This window comes from Aulostomus chinensis, chromosome 12, assembly GCF_037954235.1.
Source record: "Aulostomus chinensis isolate RoL2024-O1b breed Wild chromosome 12, RoL_Achi_v1.0, whole genome shotgun sequence".
Classification (NCBI taxonomy): domain Eukaryota; kingdom Metazoa; phylum Chordata; class Actinopteri; order Syngnathiformes; family Aulostomidae; genus Aulostomus; species Aulostomus chinensis.
Window position 1 is genome coordinate 2,759,773 of NC_141331.1, and position 26,565 is coordinate 2,786,337.

General features: G+C 46.9%; 2 protein-coding genes across 4 annotated transcripts in view; one reads left to right on the plus strand and one right to left on the minus strand.

Annotated features, from left to right (window-relative positions):
• LOC147251744 (uncharacterized) overlaps positions 1 to 14,988 on the plus strand; it is a 43,033-nt gene extending 28,045 nt beyond the window's left edge. Inside the window, exons 16-54 of the mRNA XM_086219644.1 lie at positions 619 to 672; positions 842 to 886; positions 2,158 to 2,211; positions 2,387 to 2,485; positions 2,610 to 2,654; positions 2,736 to 2,834; positions 2,917 to 2,970; positions 3,085 to 3,192; positions 3,776 to 3,829; positions 3,947 to 4,045; positions 4,190 to 4,243; positions 4,363 to 4,461; positions 4,546 to 4,599; positions 4,717 to 4,770; positions 4,858 to 4,911; positions 5,046 to 5,099; positions 5,190 to 5,234; positions 5,312 to 5,410; positions 5,688 to 5,795; positions 5,958 to 6,011; positions 6,116 to 6,169; positions 6,260 to 6,313; positions 6,396 to 6,449; positions 6,546 to 6,653; positions 7,100 to 7,153; positions 7,545 to 7,598; positions 7,823 to 7,984; positions 8,134 to 8,241; positions 8,955 to 9,062; positions 9,314 to 9,367; positions 9,447 to 9,554; positions 9,808 to 9,861; positions 9,950 to 10,057; positions 10,549 to 10,602; positions 10,725 to 10,832; positions 11,028 to 11,337; positions 12,399 to 12,580; positions 12,686 to 12,928; positions 13,842 to 14,988. Coding sequence (XP_086075770.1) covers positions 619 to 672; positions 842 to 886; positions 2,158 to 2,211; positions 2,387 to 2,485; positions 2,610 to 2,654; positions 2,736 to 2,834; positions 2,917 to 2,970; positions 3,085 to 3,192; positions 3,776 to 3,829; positions 3,947 to 4,045; positions 4,190 to 4,243; positions 4,363 to 4,461; positions 4,546 to 4,599; positions 4,717 to 4,770; positions 4,858 to 4,911; positions 5,046 to 5,099; positions 5,190 to 5,234; positions 5,312 to 5,410; positions 5,688 to 5,795; positions 5,958 to 6,011; positions 6,116 to 6,169; positions 6,260 to 6,313; positions 6,396 to 6,449; positions 6,546 to 6,653; positions 7,100 to 7,153; positions 7,545 to 7,598; positions 7,823 to 7,984; positions 8,134 to 8,241; positions 8,955 to 9,062; positions 9,314 to 9,367; positions 9,447 to 9,554; positions 9,808 to 9,861; positions 9,950 to 10,057; positions 10,549 to 10,602; positions 10,725 to 10,832; positions 11,028 to 11,337; positions 12,399 to 12,580; positions 12,686 to 12,928; positions 13,842 to 13,988 — 3,510 coding nt within the window. The 3' untranslated portion in view covers positions 13,989 to 14,988. The remainder of the gene's footprint in view (positions 1 to 618; positions 673 to 841; positions 887 to 2,157; positions 2,212 to 2,386; positions 2,486 to 2,609; positions 2,655 to 2,735; positions 2,835 to 2,916; positions 2,971 to 3,084; positions 3,193 to 3,775; positions 3,830 to 3,946; positions 4,046 to 4,189; positions 4,244 to 4,362; positions 4,462 to 4,545; positions 4,600 to 4,716; positions 4,771 to 4,857; positions 4,912 to 5,045; positions 5,100 to 5,189; positions 5,235 to 5,311; positions 5,411 to 5,687; positions 5,796 to 5,957; positions 6,012 to 6,115; positions 6,170 to 6,259; positions 6,314 to 6,395; positions 6,450 to 6,545; positions 6,654 to 7,099; positions 7,154 to 7,544; positions 7,599 to 7,822; positions 7,985 to 8,133; positions 8,242 to 8,954; positions 9,063 to 9,313; positions 9,368 to 9,446; positions 9,555 to 9,807; positions 9,862 to 9,949; positions 10,058 to 10,548; positions 10,603 to 10,724; positions 10,833 to 11,027; positions 11,338 to 12,398; positions 12,581 to 12,685; positions 12,929 to 13,841) is intronic.
• A 502-nt stretch (positions 14,989 to 15,490) lies between these two features.
• The window catches only part of gulp1a (GULP PTB domain containing engulfment adaptor 1a), a 63,391-nt gene continuing 52,316 nt past the window's right edge, over positions 15,491 to 26,565 (minus strand). For 2 of the 3 annotated variants that reach the window (XM_086219649.1, XM_086219650.1), the window contains 9 exons: positions 23,986 to 24,057; positions 22,330 to 22,428; positions 22,078 to 22,215; positions 21,658 to 21,774; positions 21,387 to 21,473; positions 20,997 to 21,227; positions 20,730 to 20,868; positions 20,564 to 20,658; positions 15,491 to 16,784 (listed from right to left, as the gene is read on the minus strand). In XM_086219649.1, coding sequence (XP_086075775.1) covers positions 16,713 to 16,784; positions 20,564 to 20,658; positions 20,730 to 20,868; positions 20,997 to 21,227; positions 21,387 to 21,473; positions 21,658 to 21,774; positions 22,078 to 22,215; positions 22,330 to 22,428; positions 23,986 to 24,057 — 1,050 coding nt within the window. In that variant the 3' untranslated portion in view covers positions 15,491 to 16,712. The remainder of the gene's footprint in view (positions 16,785 to 20,563; positions 20,659 to 20,729; positions 20,869 to 20,996; positions 21,228 to 21,386; positions 21,474 to 21,657; positions 21,775 to 22,077; positions 22,216 to 22,329; positions 22,429 to 23,985; positions 24,058 to 26,565) is intronic. The other variant, XM_086219651.1, reaches the window with a different exon arrangement.

A 26,565-nucleotide genomic window follows, 5' to 3' on the forward strand; every position in this document is an offset into this window, starting at 1 on the left:
CCCAACACTGACACCGAGGAAGGGTTGTGGTATCGCATGTGTTGGCAGTGGTCCTGCTTCCTACCTTGTTGAAGAGGAGATGAAGCAACTCCATCGGGGGTTTTAGAGTCTGAGACTGTGGGTTTCTCCTTAGAGAAAACCTGGACCCCCTCCCCTTCATATTACCTACACGGGAGTTTTGTTTCTGAATACCAACTAGGATCATTACGATATTATCGTTTTTTTTACTTAGTCAAGCTTGAGTAATATTTCTGTTTTACAAAACTTCAAACTACCCCAAATACATGAAAACAGTCTGAGTCAGTTGTTAGTTTCTGACTCTTGGAAAGTAGGAAAAAAACAACTTTAAATTTCCACACGAAACTACTGTTTTCATCAGCCATACGTTTAGGCCGTTGATGTCATTTTAATAACTGATGGCACTCTCTCACCTCCATTCACTGACCCTCCTCTTGAAACTGTCTGGGGCCCTTGGAAGACTTTGAATACTTCTGTCCTGGACCATGAGGAGGGGGCAGCTTCTGGAGCCTCAGAGCAGGAGGCAGCAAAGCAGCAAAATCAAAGCATCACAGGAACCTTCTGAACCCTCTTTAACTGATCACTTTCTGTGTTCATCAGGGTCCTGCCGGGATGCCTGGGGAGAGGGGGCGCTCTGGACCTGGTGGTGCAGCTGTAAGCATGAAACCAATACGCATCTGAAACCTTTGCCTTCGTCAGAATTTTTGATTTTGTTCATTTATAATCCCTTTTGTTCTGGGTCGTACTTACTTGCAAGCTTTTGGAAGCAGCCTAACATCCAGGTGAATTCTGAGTCTTAGTGATTTCTGTTTTAATCTCTTAGGGTAAACGTGGTCTACCCGGTAACATCGGCAAACCAGGTCCATTGGTAAGTCCGCAGTCACAGTGTGCACTTCAAAGGTCAGTGTCTGTATGATTTGACGCCATCTAGTGGTGAAGTTGGAGTTCACAACTACTAACCTCAGCCCCTCCCTTTCCCTGTATGTAGGAGAACCTATGGTAGCTTGCAGGCAAATTCATTTAAGAACCTACATTTGTCAAATCTTGGCTTTTCAAACGTCCCACAACCCAAAGTTGTCATCAAGCACCAGAAACCAATTATTCAGCAACAAAGCACGAGATTATCAGCTGTTGAAATCACTCTATGAGCTTACGATTACTCAAACACAGAGACACAGAAAAGGAGAAATAATTGTCCAGGTTTACGTGCTTTTAATCCCTGGAGATTAGGAAGAAAGTACCGTGTTGCACTTGTGGTGTTTCTTCACATTACCTGGTGGCGCTACCAAAATAACGCCGGTGGGAATCAAGAAGGTATGTGGTGGGCACAAGCCTTTTCTGACTGAAAAATGTCACACGACTGGTTACTGTGACGCACACGCGAATCCTGCATCAGGGTTTGGTTCGGGTATAACCAAGACCAGACTTCACACCAGGAGACAGATGTTCAAATCCCATTAATAACAGTGTTTCGTTACTTTAACAAAAACCATAATGTTTTCCTAACGCAGTGTTTTCTCGCCCGGAACCTTGCCAGACCCAAACTGTTCTGACAAATCAGAAAACATGGTTATCCAGCAAAGATCGTCCTCTCCAGAAGCTGTTGAACAATATTACCGTAAAATTATTACTTTCTACACTCTGGATCTTTGACTGACCAAAGGGGCATTCTTACACAATCTAGTACAGACAGTACTCATGACAAGGTGAATTTGAGTGGAACAACAGAACATGTTGTTTGTGAGCTAAGGTGTTTTGGTGTTGACGCTTTTCTGTCTCAGGTCCACTGGATGGTTCGTAGGGCTGGACGATGTATCGTTATCGGAATCAAGAATCACCACACACAATTTTGCTGTCTAGATCAGTGCAAAGAAGTCATGCAGGACCATTTTGATAAACGTTGATTTGGAGCACCTGGCGTGATTATCCACATCAAATATTGTGATACATATCAATGTTGAATATTAAACAGCTTCTGAGTATTCCCGTGTACTTTTTTCTCCCGTACTTACTTACCTGATGGTAAGGATGAGTGACCTCCTCAACTGTAGTTAGTAGTATAGTTAGTATGGTAATCTGCCATATGGATCCACATCCTCAGGGTATTGTTGTATTAACATCGCTGTTGTTGGTCAACAGGGTCCTCTGGGGCTCAACGGCCCCCCCGGATATCCAGGAACCCCAGGAATGAAGGCAAGTACTCCTATCGGCCAACTAACTGCCTTTAAATGAAGAACTGTATATTTTTATTATTAGGGCCTGAGCCAGAAGGTACTTCAGGCGAAGACCTTGTTATGTTTTTATATTACATTTTGTAACAAATAAATTATCTTCTGAGTGTATACTGATACTACTTCCTACTCCACAGGGTCAACCTGGCCCAACAGGAGTCCGTGGTCCGGAGGGTCCTCAGGGACAAAGAGGAGAGACTGGTCACCAGGGTAGATCTGGACCAGTTGGCCTCAGGGTAATGTCTTACCCAAATGAATCGGTCAATTTTACTGTGGCGGTTGATCTGTTAGGGCCACCTTCGCTTTAACAGCTCAGGTCGGTGCAATGCTGATCTAACTGGGGATGTTCTGTGTTCAAAGGGACCCATGGGTACAGATGGTGGAACCGGTGCCAAAGGACCAGTGGTATGTACAAAGCCTCATTAAAAACGTATTTATACTTTAGGGTTATGATGACACTGAAGTCACATTTCTGACTCACCACAGGGCAACCTTGGTCCACAAGGTCAAGCCGGCCATGCTGGACCTCCTGGCCCACCGGGACCTCAGGGGAGCACCGGTCAGCCCGGTATCAAAGGACAATTGGTATACATGCTCTACGTTTTCAACCCGCATCTACTAGATTCCTGCCAGTCACATATTCTGATTCACATTGTGCTTGTTAAAGGGAGATGTTGGTGTACCAGGATTTAAGGGAGAAGCTGGACCCAAAGGAGAACCTGTAAGTCCCGATTGTATCAGCAGACGTATCTACGTACATACTAGTGAAATACAGCTGTGGTGAGCCACTACCTTCTCTTATTACCTTTTTGCTGTGTGTGTGTCAACTTTCTAGGGTCCGCCAGGGTCTCAGGGAGTGTTGGGACCTCAGGGTGAGGAAGGCAAGCGAGGACCTCGTGGAGATTCCGGTTCTGTTGGTCCTCCTGGTCCTGTTGGTGAGAGAGTGAGTCACCGCTCTGCCTCCTACTGTATTATTCATTCATCAGGGATCGTTTCAGGAGATGAATTAGAGACAAAGTGAGTCGTTAACTGGTGAGAATATTGATGGATGATGGATCACGGATAATGGTCGTGTCAGCTTGGGTTTGCTCCTGAACTCTGGTTTACAGCCACAGTCCAAGAAGTAGATCTTTTTGATAAAACCTAAATGATCGATGTGAACCAGGGATGGAAGTTGGATGAAACATGTTACTTTTGTAGCAGCAAACTAACAGTGAGAATAATGACCAGTGATTATATTTTTAGTATGTTAAAAGAAAAAAACAATAGCACAACAAGTTGCTCCAATTGGTCTTAATTTTGAGAATTTGATGGTCGTATTTAAGTCTGAAGTTTTTAGATTACATGAAAAATCTCAGTTTTATCGATCATCCACAGAAATTCAGCATGTTCTTTGGTGGTGATGGATTAGGGAACTTTCTTTAAAGCATCAGTACAAGATATTGCGGTTTATTTACCTCACTAATCTGATCTCGTAGGTGTAGCCCACATTTGTGAAAGAACTAAACTTGTTATCCGGTTTTCAGGGGGCTCCTGGGAACAGAGGGTTCCCTGGTGCTGACGGGTTGCCAGGACATAAGGTACAGTTACTTCTTCTTTCTATAATTCTGTCTTAATATTGTGATTCCAACAACTGCAGCTGTATGTCAACTGTACTTTAATATCTGATATCTTTGTTTGTTTGTTTGTTTATGCAGGGTGCTCAAGGAGATCGTGGAATATCAGGTCCACCAGGGCCAAAAGGATCTCTAGGAGATCCTGGCCGTACAGGAGAACCTGGTCTACCAGGTGCAAGGGTAACACTGATGACCTTGGCATTTGACTTTTGCGTGACAGTCATTGTTAAATTGCACAGTTCAGTTCATAGTTCATAGGTCCACACTATTTACTTCCCCCTCTCCCATTTCCATCTCTTATATGTCTGATCTTTTTTTCCAAAGGGTCTTACTGGTACCCCTGGAGTCCAAGGGGCAGAGGGCAAACCAGGACCACTGGTAAGTTTGAGAGCTTCATTAATAAATAGGGGGCGTGCAATGTTTTTGTTTAAATGATTACTAGATTGCTACAAGGTCACAATGAGTCTTTGGTTTAAATCTGGTTCTCATCTCGTAAGGGCGCTCCGGGTGAAGATGGCCGTCCAGGCCCTGCAGGCTCCATCGGAAACAGGGGTCCTGCAGGAACTATGGGAGGACCGGGCCCTAAAGGATTTAACGTACGTATCCAATGTTAAATTCACAACCAGACTGTGAATGTTCACTTTTCTGTCTCTAATTCAAATCATGTTTTACAATCAAAGGGTGATCCAGGAAAGACAGGGGAACAAGGATCTGCAGGAGTGGCCGGTCAGAGAGTGAGTGCTGTTTATGGGTGTAAATGTGTTGCTTTTTTCAGTCAACAGGGATCACAATCTCCCAGGCCCTCGCTGTGGTGACATATGCAGGTTTGTTAATTGGTGTGCTGTCTTTAGGGTCCTCCTGGGAAAGATGGAGAAGTTGGCCCTGCTGGACCCCCTGGCCCTCCCGTGAGTGTTCTGCCCTTTGTTATGCTAATCTATTATAATTTTTGCTATTATCATAACTGACTTAGACCACCATGTTTCTTTCTAAAGGGGGTTGCAGGTGACAGAGGAGAACAGGGACCTCCAGGTGTCAATGGATTCCAGGTGTGTCATGGTTCTTTGCTGGTAGTAAAACTGTGAGAAAGTTCAGAAATGTTTGTTGTTGTCAGACTTGGTAGAATTAAATCATCATGAGAGTAATGTTCTTTTTGACGTCTTTCGTCCCTGGTGTTCTCAAGGGTCTGCCTGGAAATCAAGGCCCTCCTGGAGAAGCTGGGAAACCAGGTGACCAGGTGAGTACAACAAAAGCTCAGAACGGTGCTTTATAGTTGTGCTTTTGTTTGGTAGATTCACCGTCTGACTCCACTGTTGATTTCTTTCAGGGTATTCCTGGAGAGCTGGGAGCTGTGGGACAAATCGGACCAAGAGTACGAGTATTACGATGAGTCTTAGTTGGGTTGTGAGCCGCAGGACATGCAGGAAACTGACGGTGCTTCTTCTGCAGGGTGAACGTGGAATTCCTGGGGAGAGAGGAGAACTGGGTTCAACTGGACTGCAGGGACCTAAGGGAATCCCTGGTGCTCCTGGGCCAGATGGACCAAAGGTTGGACCACAGTGTCTCATGCACCCACATACGCCCACACTGACTCTCTGATGGAGGTAGCTGTCAATCAGCCAGTTCACCAGGACCAGTTAGAGGTTTATTGTTGTGATAAATTGCATTTAAAAACTGTACTGGCTCATCGTTCTCAGGAAGCATTTACTTATCATCTCCACTCGTGTCCAAGAAGTCGCAGCAACTTCAACCCAAACATTAAATAAAATCACCCAGATTTAGTATGTTTGATCATTTAAAAACAATTTTGTGTTTGTCACTGAAGGGTAGTCCTGGTCCCCCCGGTGCTCTTGGTGATGTGGGTCCTCCAGGTCTTCAGGGAATGCCAGGAGAAAGGGGCATCTCTGGGCCACCTGGGCCTAAAGGTGACAGAGTAAGTAAATGTTAGTCCATCATGGCCGTATTTACAGAGATGTTTTACTCCTTCGGAAATAATAATAATGACTGGATGATGCGATTTCACAACTTCTGAAGTTACAACTGTAACCTCGGTTCTGTGTTGCTGTGACACTAAATCTTGTTGTGTTGTTCGCAGGGCGCCATCGGAGAGAAAGGATCAGAGGGAACACCTGGAAACGATGGCGCCAGGGTGAGCAGCATTCTACCGCTCAACGCAATCAATTGTTTTTTAAAGAAATAAAGAAATGTGTACATGGGCGTTCTGCTGATGTCATGTTTCCTTCCTGTCACCAGGGTGCACCAGGCCCTGTTGGCCCCTTAGGACCTGCAGGACCCAGTGGTGAGAAGGTGGAGTAGTTTTTTATTTCTAACACAAATTAAGAATGAATCAAAGTTATCATTAGTGTCACAGACACTGAACTCGTGACTTTATTGCAGGGAGAACCTGGACCCAAAGGACCAGCTGGACCTCCAGGATCCAGAGGGATGCCCGTGAGTAGACCTGGCTCGTGCAGTCTTTGAGGAGTAGGTCATTTCTGAAGGCGTCATTGTAATAATCGATCTTCCACTGCAGGGAGCAAGAGGTGATACTGGCCCCATCGGTGCTGTTGGCTTTGCTGGACCCCCTGTAAGTCATCATGCCATAATTCCCACCTCAAACGCTTTGCTTTAATTCCCTTCTTGGTGATAGTGTATAACTTTTCTTTCTGCTCTTACCTAAAAGGGTCCTGATGGTCAACCTGGAGTTAAGGGAGAGCCTGGAGAACCAGGTCAGAAAGGAGATGCTGGATCTCCAGGACCTCAAGGCTTGGCCGGTGCTCATGGACCCCCCGTGAGTTGTACTTTAATCAAGTTCTGACCAGGACCACAGAAATAGTGTTTCTTTTACATGGCTTGGCTTGCCTTAATTGTGAAATGACAAGTATGGCATCCATCAGGTGATGCACACAGGTCCAGAGAGTCTTATTTCACACGGTGAAATCCTGTTTTCATGAAGGAAAACTTACATGAAGAAAGGCTATAAAATGGCTAATGTGTTTTTTTAAGGCTGCAGCCTCCAGCAAAACAACTCGCTTAACTATCATCATTTAATCTGACAAGAAGAGCAGCAATATTTTATATATCCATTCAAAAGTTAGCTGAAGCAGAGGTTTGCTAGTCTGGTAGCTCTATGGGTTGCGCGCATAACCGTGCAGCATTTTCTGGAATTAATGGGTTTAAACATGAGTCTGATTCTTTTTCATAAATATGTTGTGTAAATTTCTACCAATCTTTTAGGGGCCGGTTGGTGTTGCTGGACTGAAAGGTGGAAGAGGAACTCAGGGTGCACCAGTAAGAGACTTTCATCATGATAGAAATCTTGCATTACAGATGGGAAAAGAAATGATAACAGTTTTACCACGGGCGGTTTAACCACATTTATTTAACATATTTCCTTTCATGTCACAGCAGTTTGTATTAACATAAGACCAGGGAACATTTGCAATGTTGATTGTAGAGGGAAAATAAACGGGAAAAGTCCCAGAGGAGCTCAGAGTAGGTGGACAGGTGTAGCGTTAGCCCAAGGAGCTAAGCTAGCTCAAGATAGCGGCCTTAACTCAACTAGCCTTGCCAGGATCTGTCATTGGTGGGGGCCTCTAATCACTGCATGGCCATGAGGTCTCATATTACCTCTGATCAAACCTGCAAGGCTTCGTCTAAAGCTCTGATGTTCTGCTCTCAGGGCCCCACGGGCTTCCCTGGTTCTGCAGGAAGAGTCGGCCCACCAGGCCCAACGGTAAGTTTGGTTCACACTGTGGATCCAAGTCACAACAGCAACTTGTCACTTGAAAAGTCCTGATTAAAAAAAACAAAGCAAAACAACAGAACCTGTCAATCAAAGTCAATGAATGTAGTTTGGATCTTTAGAACCGCTGATCAGTATGTGTCAGGGTTTGACTCTAAAACTGTAGAGACTTGCGATTGCACTCTTCTTCTAATGACCACAAATGTTCCTGCCAGGGTCCAGTTGGGGAGGCTGGTCCCCTGGGTGCTCCTGGAAAAGAGGGTCCTCGTGGTCTCCGTGGAGACCATGGAGCCCCTGGAAGACAAGGAGAGCGAGGGCCAGCTGGACCACCAGGGAGCCCAGGAGACAAAGGGGACTCTGGAGAGGATGGACCCACGGTTGTAGACACTTTCATATTGTGACATTTATTTCAATCTGTGCGATCGACTGACAACAAGACAGAAAATCTAAAAATACGTATAAAGTCAAATTTCTCCAGTGTATAACTCCATACTCACTCCAAATATTCTTTGAATTTTGAGTTTAGGGTCCTGATGGTCCTCCAGGCCCAGCAGGAACCACAGGTCAGAGGGGCATTGTGGGTCTTCCTGGACAGCGAGGAGAGCGAGGGATGCCAGGACTTCCAGGACCAGCGGTCTGTATCAGCCTCCAACTGACTCTCCCTTTTCAGTCACGTTAAACATAATTCAAGCTGCGAAACAGGAAGTGTTGCATGTCTTCAACAACGCTGCTCACTTCCTCATCACGCCCCATTGTGGTGCTTCAACAACAACAACCAACTAACTTGTTGAAATATTCTTTATGGTTAGAAATGATAGAGATTATAAAGGACAACTGACAACTATCAGCCCCGTTCACGTAAAACTCAGTTGTTTCTTTTAAGCAACATAGAAGCAGCCGAGCATACCTGCGGCACCGATCAGCCACTAGGTGGCGCCTTCACAGAAAATCACTCAAGACGAAATATCTGCTTTTTCCAAACTCCTCCTTCCATGTCTGATCTGGACAAATGTTTCATCGACTGTTTCGCATAATAAAAGTATGTAAAGTTGTCGAAAGAATTTTGATCGTCTAAAAACGCCCCACTGAAGCTTGGCGAAAACTTTAGAGCATCTCTGCTCAACCAAAATTTCCCCAACTAGAAACAGTTCCAATCATGATGTGACATTTTAACACAAATTACAGGACATAAAAAAACTTAAGAGGCTGGAAATCCGATCGCTGAGACTTTCAATTTGTTTATGGGCCCCCATGAAAGTGCGAGTCCCTCCAGGACTCAGTGGATGATGGGCTGCCAGGTCCTGATCTTTCCTCAATGAGAGTCTCATTGTGTTTCACTGCTTTTAGGGTCCACCAGGAAAACAAGGATCTACTGGAACACCTGGAGATAAAGGCCCCCCAGGTCCAGTTGGAGCCCCAGGTGCTAATGGGCCTCGAGGTGATCCCGGTCCTGATGTAAGTAAACAGATGAGTTCTGGTCGTCTGGTTTCACCCCCCCCCCCAATGCACAAATGCATCTCTGATTGCTGTTTTTTTTTTTTTTGGATTGATTTTATTTGATTGATTTTATTGTATGGACCTGGCTGGTATGTCTAGTGTGGAGATGTGAGTGGTATGACGGGATTGCTGAATTCCTGCCTGCAAAACAAATTTACCCTCGGGTACAAATAAAGAAACCTTGAACCTTGAACCTTGTTGTTCCTCAGGGTCCTGCTGGATCTGATGGCCCACCAGGCAAAGAGGGGGTCCTTGGACAGAGGGTACGGGACAAAGACTAGAACAATGACCTGTGACCAGTTTTATATGTTGCAAATGATTGACGGGTGACACCTTTATTAGGGAGACCGTGGAGATCCTGGTTCCGAGGGTTTGATTGGTCCTCAGGGATTTCCGGGCCCTCCTGGTCCTGTGGGTTCATCAGGAGAAGCTGGAAAACGAGGAGATGCTGTGAGTGGAAGGGTTATTTGTCTCTGCTGAGGTCGGGAGGTTCTGCTCTGTTCTGTCTGCCCATCAGCAACTACAAGAATGCACTGCCATGTTTACTAGGAGCAGACGATAGCGTCCTGTGGGCAGGTTGGAGCCTGACTGACTAGTGATGCGAGTGTTTGGGTGTAACGAGTCTTTGGAGCCGTTTCAGGGTTGGCAGACGTTTGTGTTCCCTGAGGCCTTTTTTTTATTTTACAGTCTTGCTCCTTTACAGGGCTCGCGAGGACCTGTGGGTCCACCCGGCTCAGCTGGGAAGAGAGGACTAGTGGTGAGTTCACTTCTAGAGACGGTTTCTGGCAGGAGCTGCAAACACAATCCCACCCACTCACAAAAAACAATAAACTTTTGCATCTCAGGGACCTCAAGGACCAAGAGGAGATAAAGGGGACCTGGGTGATCATGGAGAACGAGGACAGAAGGGACACCGAGGCTTCACCGGTCTGCAGGGTCTTCCTGGACCTCCGGTGAGTTACTGCTGCTCCGTAATCGGATTACACGCTGAATCGTCCCAGCGGAACGATGACGCAAAACACAACAAAACAAGACCAAAGTCTGTTATTGCACTGATTATAGAAAGTGGCGGAATCTCAACATGTAGTCATTTGCTCTGTGACATTTATTTTTATGAGAAATTCCTACAAATCGACCAATAGTACCGGATATGCAAGTTTGTTTTAAATTTCATTCAACAAGCCGCTAAATGCAATGTAGGCGCTACTATCAGGAAGGTTCGTTGCTCCCTGTCGGTTTCCAACATCTCAGACTTTGTCTGTCTTGCCTCTGACGGGAAGATGGTTTTTAAAACATTTTTCAAAAATAAAGTCCTGGACTTTACAGATTTTGAGCGTAAGAGAGATTACGTGCTTCTGTGCATTCTAGGAAACTTTATCCCGGCAGAACAATGTGGAACGGATATGTTTTAACAGAGGACTCAATATTTTCCTCTTGATTTCAGGGTACAACAGGCGAGCAGGGAGCTCCCGGGATCGTGGGGCCGAGTGGGCCCAGGGTAAATGCTCCATTTCCATGTATTTCAGGCGGAAAACCTCCTGCTGTCATTATTAGGAACTCGAGTGTCATGCCAGCGCTGCAGACTGTGAGGCGAAACGCTAACCGAATGTTGTGATTCAGGGCCCGCCGGGACCTGTTGGGCCTCATGGAAAGGAAGGATACGTGGGACAACCGGGGCCGATGGGACCTCCCGGCACTCGTGGAATCAGTGGAGAGATCGGACCGGAGGTACGGACTCGTTCGAGGGAGGAGGTTCTGTTCCAGCGTGTGTTTGCGTAATAAAAGGCAGCAACAGACGCAGTCATAAGGTTTCAAACGCTGAACATCTTCTAAGCAGATGTTGGCTGAGCAGCTGGCTGAGGTCCTGTCTTTGCTGTCTTGTTAAAACCAACATAAACATTTTTACTCTTCCTAAATAAACAGGGCCCTCCAGGAGAGCCCGGACCCCCAGGCCCACCCGGACCACCTGGACCTCCCGTAGCAGCCGTGGACGACCTGTTCGGAGGCTTTCATGAGTATGACGACGGGCCTCCTCCTCCACCAGAGTTCAGCGAGGACGAGGCTCTGCCCAACAGCAACTCCTCCACCATCGTGCCGGTGGACCCAGGGGTCCAGGCCACCCTGAAGGCCCTCAGCAGCCAGATCGACAGCATGAAGAGCCCAGACGGCAGCCGGAAACATCCCGCCAGGACCTGTGATGACCTGAAGAGGTGCTACCCCATGAAGAAGAGCGGTGAGTCTGTGGGAGGAGTTAACAGCTCAGGGCGGAGTCACGCCGTACGCTTACATGGATGACTTCTGTAACAGAGCGTTATTAATGAAAATTCTACAGATTTATTTTGTGTTATGCAATTACAAATGACTTCCACACGTAGGCGTGGCGAGCAGCAACTCTGAGGACCCTTACAGTATCGAGGGTGTCACATGTCAGATCCTGTCGTCTCATTCCTAGTCAAAGTATTTCAGACAAGACACAAGCACCGAGGCTACTGTACTTGTATTGCAGTAAGTAGGCGACTGCAGAGGATTGCAGGTTCTCTGTTGAACCAAACCACAGGTGACACGAGAGCACCGACTTGGACTTCTGCTCAAATTCCATGTTTTCTGAACATCTGGGACACGAGATGATATTTTCCAGATCCAAAATTTTACCAGCGTGTTTCCAGCTCTGCTGCTTCGCCTTCAGCAATGTATTTGGTTTTCATTTGGTTTATTCCACAAATCAAAACAAACTGAATAGAAAATGAAACAAAATATATATTTTAATTTGATTGGGTCGAGTCAAACTGACTCGAGACAAACTGCTCCTTTAAATGGGACCGTGGAGCATTTGTCCCCTCATGCCGTTTGTTTTGGGCAGGTGTGAACACAACAGCACTCCTGCTCACCCACATGATGAGACCTCCTGAAGAGGGGGGCTCAGCGCAGCTCGGAACTCTTCAGAACCGTGGGTTCAGGGTGAGAACGACGCAGCTAGCACGGGAAGTCTGAAGGTTAGACGAAGAAAAAAAAGGTAGCTGACAGCACGCTAGCAAATACAGGCTAACAGGCTACGAGGGAGCTAGAGAGCAGCCTGCTGCTTTCGCTGCACCTCTGCAGGGTTGCGCAGGTGTACGACGTGTATTACATCAGTTACTGATGCCAGGCGTCCAGGTGTGGAAACGAGGCCTGAAACGACGCGGCTTCTCTCGTCCTTTTGAGCGATAAATCAAACGTGAGGCTGTGACGTCTTTTAGCTGTAACAGCCGGCATGTTGTCTCGCTGACTGACTTCCACGCTGACTCTTTGATGCAGGTGAGTACTGGGTGGATCCAAACCAAGGTAGTTCAGAGGACGCCATCAAAGTGCACTGCAACATGGAGACCGGTGAGACCTGCATCTCTGCAAACCCGTCCAGCATACCGCGCAAAGTGTGGTGGAGCACCGCCAGGAACAAGCCCGTGTGGTTCGGAGCCGACATCAACAGTGGAACACATGTGAGCGCTCAGGATGGCTGTGCTATACGCTACAGAAAGTAGTGCGTGCTACTTGTAAGTAGCGTGGGAACGCTCTCTATTCACTTGCCGCTCTTGTGTTTCTAGTTCGCTTATGGCAACAAAGACCAGTTGACGAACTCCGTCACAGTCCAGATGACCTTCATCCGCCTACTCTCCAAGGAGGCATCTCAGACCATCACCTACCACTGCAAGAACTCAGTGGGCTACAAGGACGAGAAGGCGGGCAACTTGAAGAAGGCCGTGATCCTCAAAGGCTCCAACGACCTGGAGCTGAAGGCCGAAGGGAACAGCCGCTTCCGATACACGGTGGTGGAGGACTCGTGCTCGGTACGTCTCCTCTCTCCACGTCTTCAACGGAGAAACGACGTCTCCTGTTTCTTTTGTCAGCAAATTCCAAACGAGTGAGAAACAAAAAAATTCTTTAAAGGCCAAATAAGTTGATGAGATGTCCTAGAAGTTTTACGTGAGCATCCATTTTAGTGGTTCTGTTTGAAAGCTGCTACTCCTCAGACGGACTTAGCCAGTCCTGACTAATGGCTGACAGCCAGCCACAGTGTCACAGCCAGATTTGGTCCAGATGTGGAAGTAGTGTAACAGCAACTTGGTAACATGCCCGATCAGGCCTGCTGGGAGTTGGACCTGAGGGTCCTCCTCTCTCGCTGCCTCCAGCGCCTCCTGCTGGCAGGAGGTGGAGGAGACTTGATGTGTTGGAAGCCTCTAATTGGTAAATCTGAGTGATGCAGGACGAACACTTTCTGCATCCAGCTTCCTCTCAAAATGATGGCGCCAGTGGGTAACTCAAATTGGCCAACAGCCACTGGTTCTGTGGGTGTCCATGGTACCGGCACGCTTCACCGATCTGACATCACTGGTACAGCGTAGGATTGTGGGTAGTGTAGTAATTCTCCACCAGATTGTGAATAAAACCTGTTTTGTTTTTTTTTTCCATTAAAAATTGGTTTGATGTCCAACAAAATGGAGACTTCTACACGAGCTTCACCCCGGTGAGTCGTTGCGACGCTCCGGCTGAACTCGTCTGTGCAGATTATGAACCTGACGGCCACACCGGGAGGTGACATTGAGCTCCATGACTAGGGACTAAATGCAGGGTTAGGGAACACTCGTTTGGAGGAAAATCAACAAATCGAACGCTAAATCAGATCGAACACAAGCGAAAGGCCAAGACATTAAAATGCAGTTTTTAACTTGCAGACTGAACCTGTGTTTGTCTCTTTCACAGCAAGCAAACGGCAACTGGGGCAAGACAGTATTTGAGTACAGGACACAGAAAACTGCCAGACTTCCCATTGTGGATATTGCCCCTGTGGACATTGGTGGCCCAAATCAAGAGTTCGGCATCGACATCGGGCCCGTGTGCTTCTTGTAAAAACGTCAGTGGGGAACCATCGAGGAGAATCCCAAGACTATTGAACTGACAGCTGACGCGATCAGCCACATTGTACATATGAGTACTGAGGACTATTCTGGCCCTGTGGCAAGATATTTATTGTGCCTTTAACTCGGTTCAAGACATCCAAGATTTGTAAGTTAGATGAATGTTTGGATTTGACATAAAATAATTGGTAAAACTCAGAATCATTCCTCTGTCTTATTGTCTATGTTTGACTTCATTTCAAGCTCAATAGAATTCTGTAATTTGACAAATATGAAAGTTTTAAAATAAAAAAAACCCTGCTGTTTTAAAGGCCCAAACGCCCCCCCCCCCACCCCACCCCCCTAGATTTGTCTATTCTTTCCATGTTTGACTATGAATCCTGAATTATCACCCATACAGTGAGTTCAAGAGATGGAGAATGTACAGGTTTCTTTAGTTTTATTTTCCACATCACGACTTTCTGAAATTTAGATATGTAATATGAATATGAACAACATTGTGGTGCTATTGAGGGAACCAATAAAGCCGCTGACGCATCGACCAGCGCAAGTACTTTCTCAACAGTTGATGTGTCTGTATCGTTGTCAGCTCTGTACGGACCACGCGGAACATTAAAGAACCATCCCGACTGTGGTTTCCTGTGTTAGCTACCTCGTCAGCCCACCTGACCAGCGACCACGCTACATGTCAAAGGTGCTGTTTGTAACTGGTGTGATCCTCACGGCGTCGCGGTTCGGGGATGCCAATAAAGATCTTTCTGTCAAAGACGAAGAGATGAACGAGTGAGTGTGAATGGTGTGAGCTTTCCTTCAAGTGCAGTGTCCAACGGTCACAGCAGCACAGAGTATTTCTAGTTTTATGCATGTCAGTTCCTCCTTTTCTCGGCGAATATGTTCTCTTTTTCTGTTTTTAAAAAATAAGGTGGCTGTGAGCGCTGACTTGCTTTGTATCTCTTGCTATGCAACAAATTAAACACAACGCTTGTTAATCCCCCAAAGCTCTTGTCATATTAATTCAGGTGTAGCGAGGTCATTCGATGGGGTCGCAATTGGAACGAACACCTGCGCACCTGCGACAGCGCAACTCTGAGTTGCACTAAAGGCGCGCGCGTACCTCTGGAGGTTTGTGCCCAGGGACAAAGTGTAACTCTTCTACACACTGCACACAAAGATTCATAATCCAGAGAATAATCTTTGTCCCCATAACTGTAATCTGAGCCCTTGATTTCACAATCGCTCAACTGCACAGATGAGAAATACCTGACACAACAACCGTCGTATTAAATGCACAGGCCTGAAACCGTGTGACGGTCCCTGAACGCATGGTGCACCTGGCCGGCCGCGACTCCACGCAGTGTCAAACACAGGCGTGTAAATGTGCAGTTTCAAAAACGAAACGCTGCTCAGATGAGAGGAACAGGAAACACGGATGGCCACTGACAGCACTTTCACTCGTAAATCACTACCAACGCGATGAATGAAGGAGTGGTAACATTTGTTCCAATAATCTTTAATAACTGTGACAGCAAAGCAACCAAAAGTAATCATGGGAATGGTAGGAACAGAGGTTCACCTCCGCCCAACAAAGTGCCTTCTGGTGAGAGAGAGAGAGAGAGAGAGAGAGAGAGGAGACTCCAATGATAAAAAAGGATAAAAATAAGACGAGCAAATACTGACACGGCGAGTCAAAAGAAATCAAAAAAATATTCCAAAAAACAAGAGGAAACATCAGTAAACACAGAAAATAAGATTAAGAACACTCCAACTTTTGGGGAAATACTCTTATTGGCCATGGGCTAGTTAGCTTAGCACAATGAATGGTAGTGGATGGAAAGTGTTAGCATACCTCACTACCCAATTTAACAAAGCCTGTGCATATCTATTGCTACAAAATACTTTAAAGTCATCAGGTTTCGTAATTTTGGAATCAGAAATACAGCCGGAACTACTTTCCTGACTGGGCGGAGTGATTCGACGCAGCGCCTCCAAACTCCAGCTAACAAAACCAAACGTTTGTAGCGGCCGCGAGGAGCTGCGGCTCTTTACGACTGATTCGGTCGGACACAATGAGGAGGGTTGCTTGTGGTCAAACCAAGATCCTGAAGGTTTGATGAGGATTGATGGAGGTACGCTAACACTTCCCATACATTACCATTCACTGTGCTAAGCTAACCAGCACAGCTCCCTACTGCACTACAGTACAGAGGAGAGAAGGTCTCCATCTAATTGTGAGGCTCTAAGGAGACCAGACCATTAATGTGCCCCCTCAAAAAGCAGCTGTGTCTCCCTAAAAACAGCATTGAATTAATGTTGAGTAAGATATGCTAGAATGGATGATACAGGTTCCATTTATTTTCAGCTTGTGTTCCGCCTTCAAACAGGAAACGTATCAACAACACACAATTCAAATGGTGCAAACTCACAAACTGTCAGGTATGAAAGGTCTCAGAATGTACCATTAGACATAATCAACTATTTACAGCTCTCGTCGCCTGTGCAAGCCAAGGTACTCAAACTATTCCCTCCAGTTTTTTACAAAAATAATTCTCTTCTATAATGGATCTGACTTTGAGATATCGAAAAACTAAATGCAACGCAATCTAAAATGCATATATAAACCTCAAGATGAGAAACTGGACATCTTGACTCAGCTGTGGAGTGGATTTGGCACTTCTTCATACAAACGAGTTCACAGACAAAGAGCGTCGTCTCGGCATCAGCAGCGGCTGTCCAGCGGGTCCAGGGAGAAGACGGTGCCCTCTAAGGTCAGTCCCATTTTGAACCCCTCCTGGAAGGCAACAGACACCGGAGACCGACGGTCAACACAGAAACCAGCACAGCGCTGCGGGGGGAGGGATTTCTGTAGTCCAGCAGGAAGTGAGCATGTCAGGGATGAGGTGTGTTTGTAGTCCAACAGGAAGTGATCATGTCTTGGATGAGGTGTGTTTGTAGTCCAACAGGAAGTGATCATGTCTTGGATGAGGTGTGTTTGTAGTCCAACAGGAAGTGATCATGTCTTGGATGAGGTGTGTTTGTAGTCCAACAGGAAGTGGTCATGTCAGGGATGAGGTGTGTTTGTAGTCCAACAGGAAGTGGTCATGTCAGGGATGAGGTGTGTTTGTAGTCCAACAGGAAGTGGTCATGTCAGGGATGAGGTGTGTTTGTAGTCCACAGGAAGTGATCATGTCTTGGATGAGGTGTGTTTGTAGTCCACAGGAAGTGGTCATGTCAGGGATGAGGTGTGTTTGTAGTCCAACAGGAAGTGGTCATGTCAGGGATGAGGTGTGTTTGTAGTCCAACAGGAAGTGGTCATGTCAGGGATGAGGTGTGTTTGTAGTCCAACAGGAAGTGGTCATGTCAGGGATGAGGTGTGTTTGTAGTCCAACAGGAAGTGGTCATGTCAGGGATGAGGTGTGTTTGTAGTCCAACAGGAAGTGGTCATGTCAGGGATGAGGTGTGTTTGTAGTCCAACAGGAAGTGGTCATGTCAGGGATGAGGTGTGTTTGTAGTCCAACAGGAAGTGGTCATGTCTTGGATGAGGTGTGTTTGTAGTCCAACAGGAAGTGGTCATGTCAGGGATGAGGAGTGTTTGTAGTCTAACAGGAAGTGGTCATGTCAGGGATGAGGTGTGTTTGTAGTCCAACAGGAAGTGGTCATGTCAGGGATGAGGTGTGTTTGTAGTCCAACAGGAAGTGGTCATGTCTTGGATGAGGAGTGTTTGTAGTCCAACAGGAAGTGGTCATGTCAGGGATGAGGAGTGTTTGTAGTCCAACAGGAAGTGGTCATGTCAGGGATGAGTTATGCTAAACACAGTAAAACTGGTTCTATAATGATGAAAAACACATCAACTCAAGTAGAAATGGCAGACATCAACATGGGAAAAGAACTGGTGAAACCCAAGGATGAAGCCACCTGGAATAATTATATTAATGTTTGTTAATCTAATTTAATTTAATTTAATTTCACGTCTATACTGAACCATACAGCACATTAAAAATACTCCTCATACTTTTATCATATCCTTTTATTAAAGGGAAAAATGAGCTGTTTTAAGTGACAGCTGGTGGAGTTGCTATGTGGAGCTACAGCTCTAAATGGAGCGACAGCTCAACGCGGAGCTACAGCTCTAAATGGAGCTACAGCTCTACGTGGAGCTACAGCTCTACGTGGAGCTACAGCTCTACGTGGAGCTACAGCTCTACGTGGAGCTGTAGCTCCGTGTTGAGTTGTAGCTCTATGTGTAGCTACAGCTCTAAATGGAGCTTCAGCTCTATGTGTAGCTACAGCTCTAAATGGAGCTTCAGCTCAACACAGAGCTGTAGCTCTGGTCACATGACTGTTAATGCAGTTACACAAACACGACAAAAACTCTCTGAATTTACATTTTATTGGAGAAATAAGCTTGAGGGACAAAAAGCAAATTAATTTTAACTAAAAGTAAAGCTGAATGGCTCATATTGACCGTCACAGGTGTAATGTGGCCATTTCACCACAGGATGGCACAGGAGAGTCACAGATGGATGGATGACGTCCAGTCACATGATGCTGAGTTTAACATGAGCTCATGCAACGGACTCACAATGACACACACAGACACACACACAAAGGCGGAGCTTAAAATACAAACCATCTCTGACGCTACACGTGAGAAGGAGAAGAGAGGAAGTAGGGTGTTAGTAACTGAGGAGAGGAAGAGGAGAGCGTGTCAGTGCAACACTGCCCCCTACTGGTGAAGCGCTCACAAGACACAACTAACTCAGCGGACACAGGAGCTCGAGGCTCTGTAGCCTCACAGCGAATTACTCTCTGATCATGCAGCACACACACACACACACACACACACACACACACACACACACAGAGCCAAAGTCAATCTTCCCCAGCAGGGATTGCAACTGGTGATGCACCGAACTGGATTGATTACCAATACATGCTGATATCAGACAGCTGATAATCAATGAGGTCAACATTGTCTGTATCAACTCAGGTTTATTTGATATTTACATGCTGACAAACCCTCATGAACATTAAACACTTCCTCTTTACCCTCAGAACATTTGGAAAAGCCCACAGAGACTGGTCTCTCTACTGGTCTCTGCTGATTTCTACTGGTCTCTCTACTGGTCTCTGCTGATTTGTAATGGTCTCTCTACTGGTCTCTCTACTGGTCTCTGCTGATTTGTAATGGTCTCTCTACTGGTCTCTGCTGATTTCTACTGGTCTCTCTGCTGGTCTCTGCTGATTTGTAATGGTCTCTCTACTGGTCTCTGCTGATTTGTAATGGTCTCTCTACTGGCCTCTCTCTACTGGTCTCTGCTGATTTCTACTGGTCTCTCTACTGGTCTCTCTACTGGCCTCTCTCTACTGGTCTCTGCTGATTTGTAATGGTCTCTCTACTGGCCTCTCTCTACTGGTCTCTACTGATTTGTAATGGTCTCTCTACTGGCCTCTCTCTACTGGTCTCTACTGATTTCTAATGGTCTCTCTACTGGTCTCTCTCTACTGGTCTCTACTGATTTGTAATGGTCTCTCTACTGGTCTCTGCTGATTTGTAATGGTCTCTCTACTGGTCTCTCTACTGGACTCTGCTGATTTGTAATGGTCTCTCTACTGGTCTCTCTCTCTACTGGTCTCTACTGATTTCTAATGGTCTCTCTCTACTGGTCTCTCTCTACTGGTCTTTGCTGATTTCTAATGGTCTCTCTACTGGCCTCTCTACTGGTCTCTCTCTACTGGCCTCTCTACTGGTCTCTGCTGATTTCTAATGGTCTCTCTCTACTGGTCTCTGCTGATTTCTAATGGTCTCTCTACTGGCCTCTCTCTACGGGTCCCTGCTGATTTCTAATGGTCTCTCTAATGGTCTCTCTCTACTGGTCTCTGCTGATTTCTAATGGTCTCTCTCTACTGGCCTCTCTCTACTGGTCTCTGCTGATTTCTAATGGTCTCTCTACTGGTCTCTCTCTACTGGCCTCTCTACTGGTCTCTGCTGATTTCTAATGGTCTCTCTCTACTGGCCTCTCTCTACTGGTCTCCGCTGATTTCTAATGGTCTCTCTACTGGTCTCTTTACTGGCCTCTGTCTACTGGTTTCTTTCTACTGGTCTCTCTCTACTGGTTTCTCCCGACTGGTCTCTCTCTACTGGCCTCTTTCGTCTGGTCTCTCTCTACTGGTTTCTCCCTACTGGTCTCTCTCTACTGGTGTCTCTCTACTGGTTTTACCCTAGTGGTTTCTCCCTACTGGCCCCTATTTTCTGGTTTCTCCCGACTGGTCTCTCTCTACTGGCCTCTATCAACTGGTTTCTCCCTACTGGTCTCTCTCTACTGGCCTCTATCTACTGGTGTCTCTCTACTGGCCTCTATCAACTGGTTTCTCCCTACTGGTCTCTCTCTACTGGCCTCTATCTACTGGTGTCTCTCTACTGGCCTCTCTACTCTCTGACAGTTGATTATTTCTGAATATTTAACCACCGTCCTCAGCTTCCAGGTTGTGTTGCAGATTTGTAATTGAGACACTGTCCCATTTAGATGGAGGTTAATAGTCTGCGTCCATGTGGACGAGTCGTCTCACCTGCATCTCATCCAGCTTTGACTGAATATCAGGGGGGAAGTCGGCGGCGCCGCAGGTGAACGGGTCAAACGGCTCTGCCCCGAATAGGTCTTTCCCTGGAAAAACACGTGGATCAGTGTCACACAGACTGAAGCCCCCTCAGTTACACCTGTCACCAGCTACTCACTAATATCTGGCGGCAGAGTGGTGGGAGGTGGCGGCGGGCACCCGTTGCTGGCCGGTGTGGGTACCAGCGGCGTCACAGGGGAGAAAGGAACCATGTCAAAGATGTCTGTCGACTGCGGTTTCATGGAGATACTTCCTGCCTGTGTGGAGAGGCAGAAACGGCGAAGGTTAGGGTTGACATTTCTACCAGAACAGATATTTCTGCACAGAAGCGAGCAACATCACGGGGAAAGCCAAAGAAGGCAGCAGAGTAAAGAGAAGTGTTTACACGAGGCCGCGGGATGCTGCATCCCTCGGCAGGTTTAGGAGGAAGGAAAGCGGGTTTGGCAGGCGGAGGAGTTAGTAGGCCGGTGGACAGGTTGGATTCGGGCGAGCTCATCGGCGTGAGCGTGACAGAGGAGATTTCCAGACAGGAGATGGACTTGATGCTGTGACACCAGAAGAGAGAGGAGGGCCTCTGCAGCATGTACGCTTCATTAGACGCGTTAATGTGCAGCGGCTGAGAAAAGATGGCGGACAGGAAGAAGCAGAGAGGAACAAGATTAGCTGGAGACGCGCCGGCGCGTAACAGTCTGGTTTAGACCCCAACAACTCGCTCCAGTCAGTCAGTTAGCTGTCGGCTACTTGTGTCAGTGGTGGACTGGCACGCGGTCCTCACCGGGGGAACGTGCGCTATCATCAGCTGCTCCTCCAGATCCTGAAGCTGCTTCTTCAGCTCAGAGTTTTCTGTTTCCAGTTCTTGAATCTGCAACAAGGTTTGAGTGAGAAGGAGGTGAAGACAAGCAGCAGGTGCGTCTTCGCAATCATGCATTTCATGATTTATCAGTATTTATTCATGACAGGCACAAGAAGTTCCAAGCAGACGTAAGAGTAAACTTGTGAGGGTTCTGAGCGCGTCCCGGTGTGAGGTGCTGAGTCATGACATGTACTCTTTTCTGAAGGCTTCCGATCTGCTTCCTGGTCTCCACGTCTTTGCCTCCAGACTCCAGGAACTTCTTGTAGGCCAAGTCGAAGGCCTGACCAATCGTCAGAGTTATCTCCTCGGCCTGCCGCAACACACACACACACACACGGGCTGCTGATATTTACATATATCATGGCTCGTATCGAAGGCAATAAAAACCTGTTGATTGTGTAAAATACACACAGAAGCCTAGAGTGGATAACAGGATATATAAAACTATAAAAGATATATCTAAGAACAAAATTAGTGAGGGAAACGTTACACCTCCTGGTTAAAGCATGTTTTCTTCTCTCTGGCTCCTCCACGAGTCAGTATATTGTGTGTAGTAAAGACTGTATATGGTACATATGTGTGTGTGTGTGTGTGGTCTTTGGTTGACACTTACACACTTTTCACTGTCAAAGACGTAGCAGAGGTGCTTGTTGGACTCGGAGTCTTTGCAGATGAAGGTGAATATCCTTTTGTCCGTTTTGTCGTCTGCACAGAAGGATATCCTGTGTAACTGACAGTTGTGCTGCACGTCCTGCAGAGCAAACACAACGTATGTCGCCTTTACTTCACACTGAATCCCTTCTTCTTCTTCTACACAATGAGGAGCGTCGTGCAGCACAACAGAGCCAGAAACACGTGGACTCACTTTTGTCTTGGGATCTAGTATCTTCACACCATAAATGGAAATCTGCAGTTCCACCTTCGGCATCTTCTGTCCCTCCGACTTCTTGATGTGTCTCTGGAACTTCAAACAAAAACAAGCAGACGTGAGTGAGCGAGCCCAGATGTCATGCAGCTCTCAACCCGCACCAGCAGGGGGAGGTCTCGAGGGTGTGAAACAACAGAGCGAGAAGACCGAACCACCACAGACAATTCCTGAGAATCGGAGCGGCAGCACGTTCGCTGTGGAGGACAGTGAGAATTCAAGTGTTTCACAGATGTGCAGAAAAGGAAAATCAAAGACAAAATGTCTGGTCCCATTGATGTCTTGTCCCTTTTAAGTCCAGCCAGACACAAATGTAAGTGTTCTACAGTTCTGGAGCCAACAGACATAAATGCTAACAGGACTTGGCAGTGAGTCGCTTCAATAATCACTGAAAGTTGCTGCTAAAAGGAGGTCGAGGAGACACTGTATCATCACACCAGAGGACACTCGCAGGTGGGTTATTAGGCCCATAAATGTTCTGATGGTTTATAGATACGTAGAATTAAATGAATCAGCAGCTGCTAGCAGGCTCTGTACTTGTCAGGTCCCGCGGTGAGGAACGAGAGCAGGCCTGGACGCTTCCTGCAGGGTGACTGTCAGGGATCTGCCTTTCAACATCAAAACTACCGTCACAATGAAGGAAGGGATTTGGGAAAACAAGCTCCTGAATGGCTTCACGGATTCCGGAGTTGGCAGGAGACGGCACGGACGAGGCCAGCGAGCCGCTCCATGTTCCCTCCGCACTGTGGCGACGGAGGGATGGAGATGTTGCCATGCTCTGAAGCGAGCAGCACTAACTGGGCGAAATATCTAAAAAAAAAAAAAAAAAAAAAGTCCTGAAACTTACTCTGGTAGGATGTCGAAAGGGATATTTCACCCCAAAGTCGAATTTTCCTTTCAAGTACAGCCACAAAGGTTCCTTGAACTCTCCAATACGCCACTTTCTCTCCTTCATTACCTCTTTGTGGCTCCTGAATACAGACGGAGCTAGCCACCTACATGGAGCCTGAAGCTGATGGGGACTGACAGCTGATAGCAGCTTAAATGTCCAGCAGAGTTTTTAAAGGGACATTTATAATGTTGTTAGCCATCAGTTGCTCTTAGATTCAGGCTAAATGTGTGCGACTACTGGCTCTTTCGGCAAAGAGCTCCTGAATTACAAAGAAGGAACTCAGGGGGGACGAACTGGCCCGTATTTGAGGGTTCCTGACAGGCAAGCACAGTCTTTGGCTGAAGCCCCGCTTTGATCAAACTGGGATACGCATGAGAGATGACAAGCAAATCCAGCTGTTTGGCTTCTTAAACGATGTCAAATACAGTCATTTGTTGAGTTGTGTTATTTTTTCGTGGCGGATACACATTCATTTGTTTTTGACTGAATGCTCCATGCATCCAGGGACGGCTGCGGTGCCTCTCCAGCCCTCTCTCATCACTCTGAGAGGAGGAGGAGGAGGAGGAGGAAGGCACCTTGCCAGCAGCTGATGAGGAAGCATTTGTCACTCCTGCTGCTGCTCGGGGGGCTGCTATCTTATCTGGTCACTCTGAAGCACTCCTCACTCCTTCAGGCTTCAGCTTTAGTCTGAAGACCGGCTTTACCTTCAGCTTCCTGACGGCATCCTTCACCACTTCAGTGCCTTTTGGAGCTTCCACTTCTGTGTTCCCCAGGAACTGCAAAGACAACACAAGCCGTGAAGAGAGGCTAACACACACCTCAGAAAACCTTCGGTCCCTAAACGAGAGAGCAAGTGAACAGAGCGAAATTTATGGAAAAGAGACGGAACATGAGGAAGAGTGAGTTCCCTGATCGGGAGAGGAGAGTCAAGGTTGGGTCACGGCTCAGAAAACATCCCCGCTCAGCGGAGATGAGAGATCCTGGTTAGGGTTACGACATCTGACGGCTGACTTCTTCTGATGTTGATATTATGTGGATGAAAACAAGCTCACATCATAGTCACATTTTCCCACACGTGAAAAACACGTGTCAAGGTTTCCATTTTGAAATACAACATTTGGAGATGCAAAGACGAAAGATACTGATATATTAAAAAATGACTAATAACTGCTGATACCGATGTGCTGATTGCAGTCCTTGACTTGCCAACAAGACATAAAAGCCTGAATAAGCATCGGTTTTATTTGAGGTGTTAGGGTTTTGTCTCGGCTCTGACGCGGCTGCTGGTCCTCATCAACAACTACACCAGAATCATGGAGATCTGGAAGGTGTGAGGGAAAAAAGGTTATGACATAAAAAGATAAATGCAACTCTGTAGATATTAGTCATCAAATGAGTCAAGTTCCTTCATGAATGATTCCACTTGCTGCCTCAGAGCTTTATGTTTTTGAGGCACAGGCATAGAAACGCCAGCCTCCTCCAGCAGATGGAGCCGTTGGGCTTCCAGCGCCCACCTGGCAGCATCGGTGACGGTCCCTCGCCTGCAGCCTGTTCCAATATCAAACACCCTCAGAGGTTTGGGAAAGAGCAACCACCTCCCACGGTGGTACAGCTCTCTCTCTCTCTCTCTCTCTCTCTCACACACACACACATACACACACACACACACACACACACACACACACACACACGGTTTCTAAGACAATCCGTGTGGAGCATTCCCGACCGTGTTTATGACAATAGGCAAACAACTGAGCCTTTATTAAAGTGATTCAATAGATGCTTTGTTATTTTTTTGTCCACGCTGGCGTGTTGTTTGACTGAGAAAAACACGCTCTGACGTTCTAAGCGATACACAGTGTCTGCCTGCCCCGTGTCATCAGTCGCTAGCGGCCCATCAAGGGTATGTTTGCAGAGATGCTGTCCGTTATGGTTTTTGACTGAACATCCTTCGTAAAATGGTGCTTGGGATGATTTACAAATACTACAGAAACGTGGCATGTACTGCATCAGGGACATGAGACTCAAGCTAGTTAGCTTAGCACAAAGAATGGTAGTAGATGGGAAGTGTTAGCATACCACTGACAAAAATTATAAGTCACGTTTCACCAAAACTTTTACTGAATTCAGGTTACACATCACATTTATCATGAAACACTAAATAAAAGATCAGAGTTAAAAATCAGAAACGTAGCCGGAACTACTTTCCTGACTGCGCGCAGTGATTTGTCGCAGCAAACTTAGAACCTGGGTCGACAGAACCAAACGTTTGTTGAGGACAAGAAGAGCGACTGCTGCTACTGATCATGAGGAGGAGGAGGATTCCTGCTGGACACACCAGCATCCTGGACCTGAGCTAGCTGATGCCAACACTTCCCACCCACTACCAGTCATTGAGCTAAGCTAACTAGCCTGGACCTGAGCTAGCTGATGCTAACACTTCCCACCCACTACCAGCCACTGGGCTAAGATAACTAGCCTGGACCTGAGCTAGCTGATGCTAACACTTCCCACCCACTACCAGCCACTGGGCTAAGATAACTAGCCTGGACCTGAGCTAGCTGATGCTAACACTTCCCACCCACTACCAGCCACTGGGCTAAGATAACTAGCCTGGACCTGAGCTAGCTGATGCTATCACTTCCCACCCACTACCAGCCACTGGGCTAAGATAACTAGCCTGGACCTGAGCTAGCTGATGCTAACACTTCCCACCCACTACCAGCCACTGGGCTAAGATAACTAGCCTGGACCTGAGCTAGCTGATGCTATCACTTCCCACCCACTACCAGCCACTGGGCTACGATAACTAGCCTGGACCTGAGCTAGCTGATGCTATCACTTCCCACCCACTACCAGCCACTGGGCTAAGATAACTAGCCTGGACCTGAGCTAGCTGATGCTATCACTTCCCACCCACTACCAGCCACTGGGCTAAGATAACTAGCCTGGACCTGAGCTAGCTGATGCTATCACTTCCCACCCACTACCAGCCACTGGGCTAAGATAACTAGCCTGGACCTGAGCTAGCTGATGCTATCACTTCCCACCCACTACCAGCCACTGGGCTAAGATAACTAGCCTGGACCTGAGCTAGCTGATGCTAACACTTCCCACCCACTACCAGCCACTGGGCTAAGATAACTAGCCTGGACCTGAGCTAGCTGATGCTATCACTTCCCACCCACTACCAGCCACTGGGCTACGATAACTAGCCTGGACCTGAGCTAGCTGATGCTATCACTTCCCACCCACTACCAGCCACTGGGCTAAGATAACTAGCC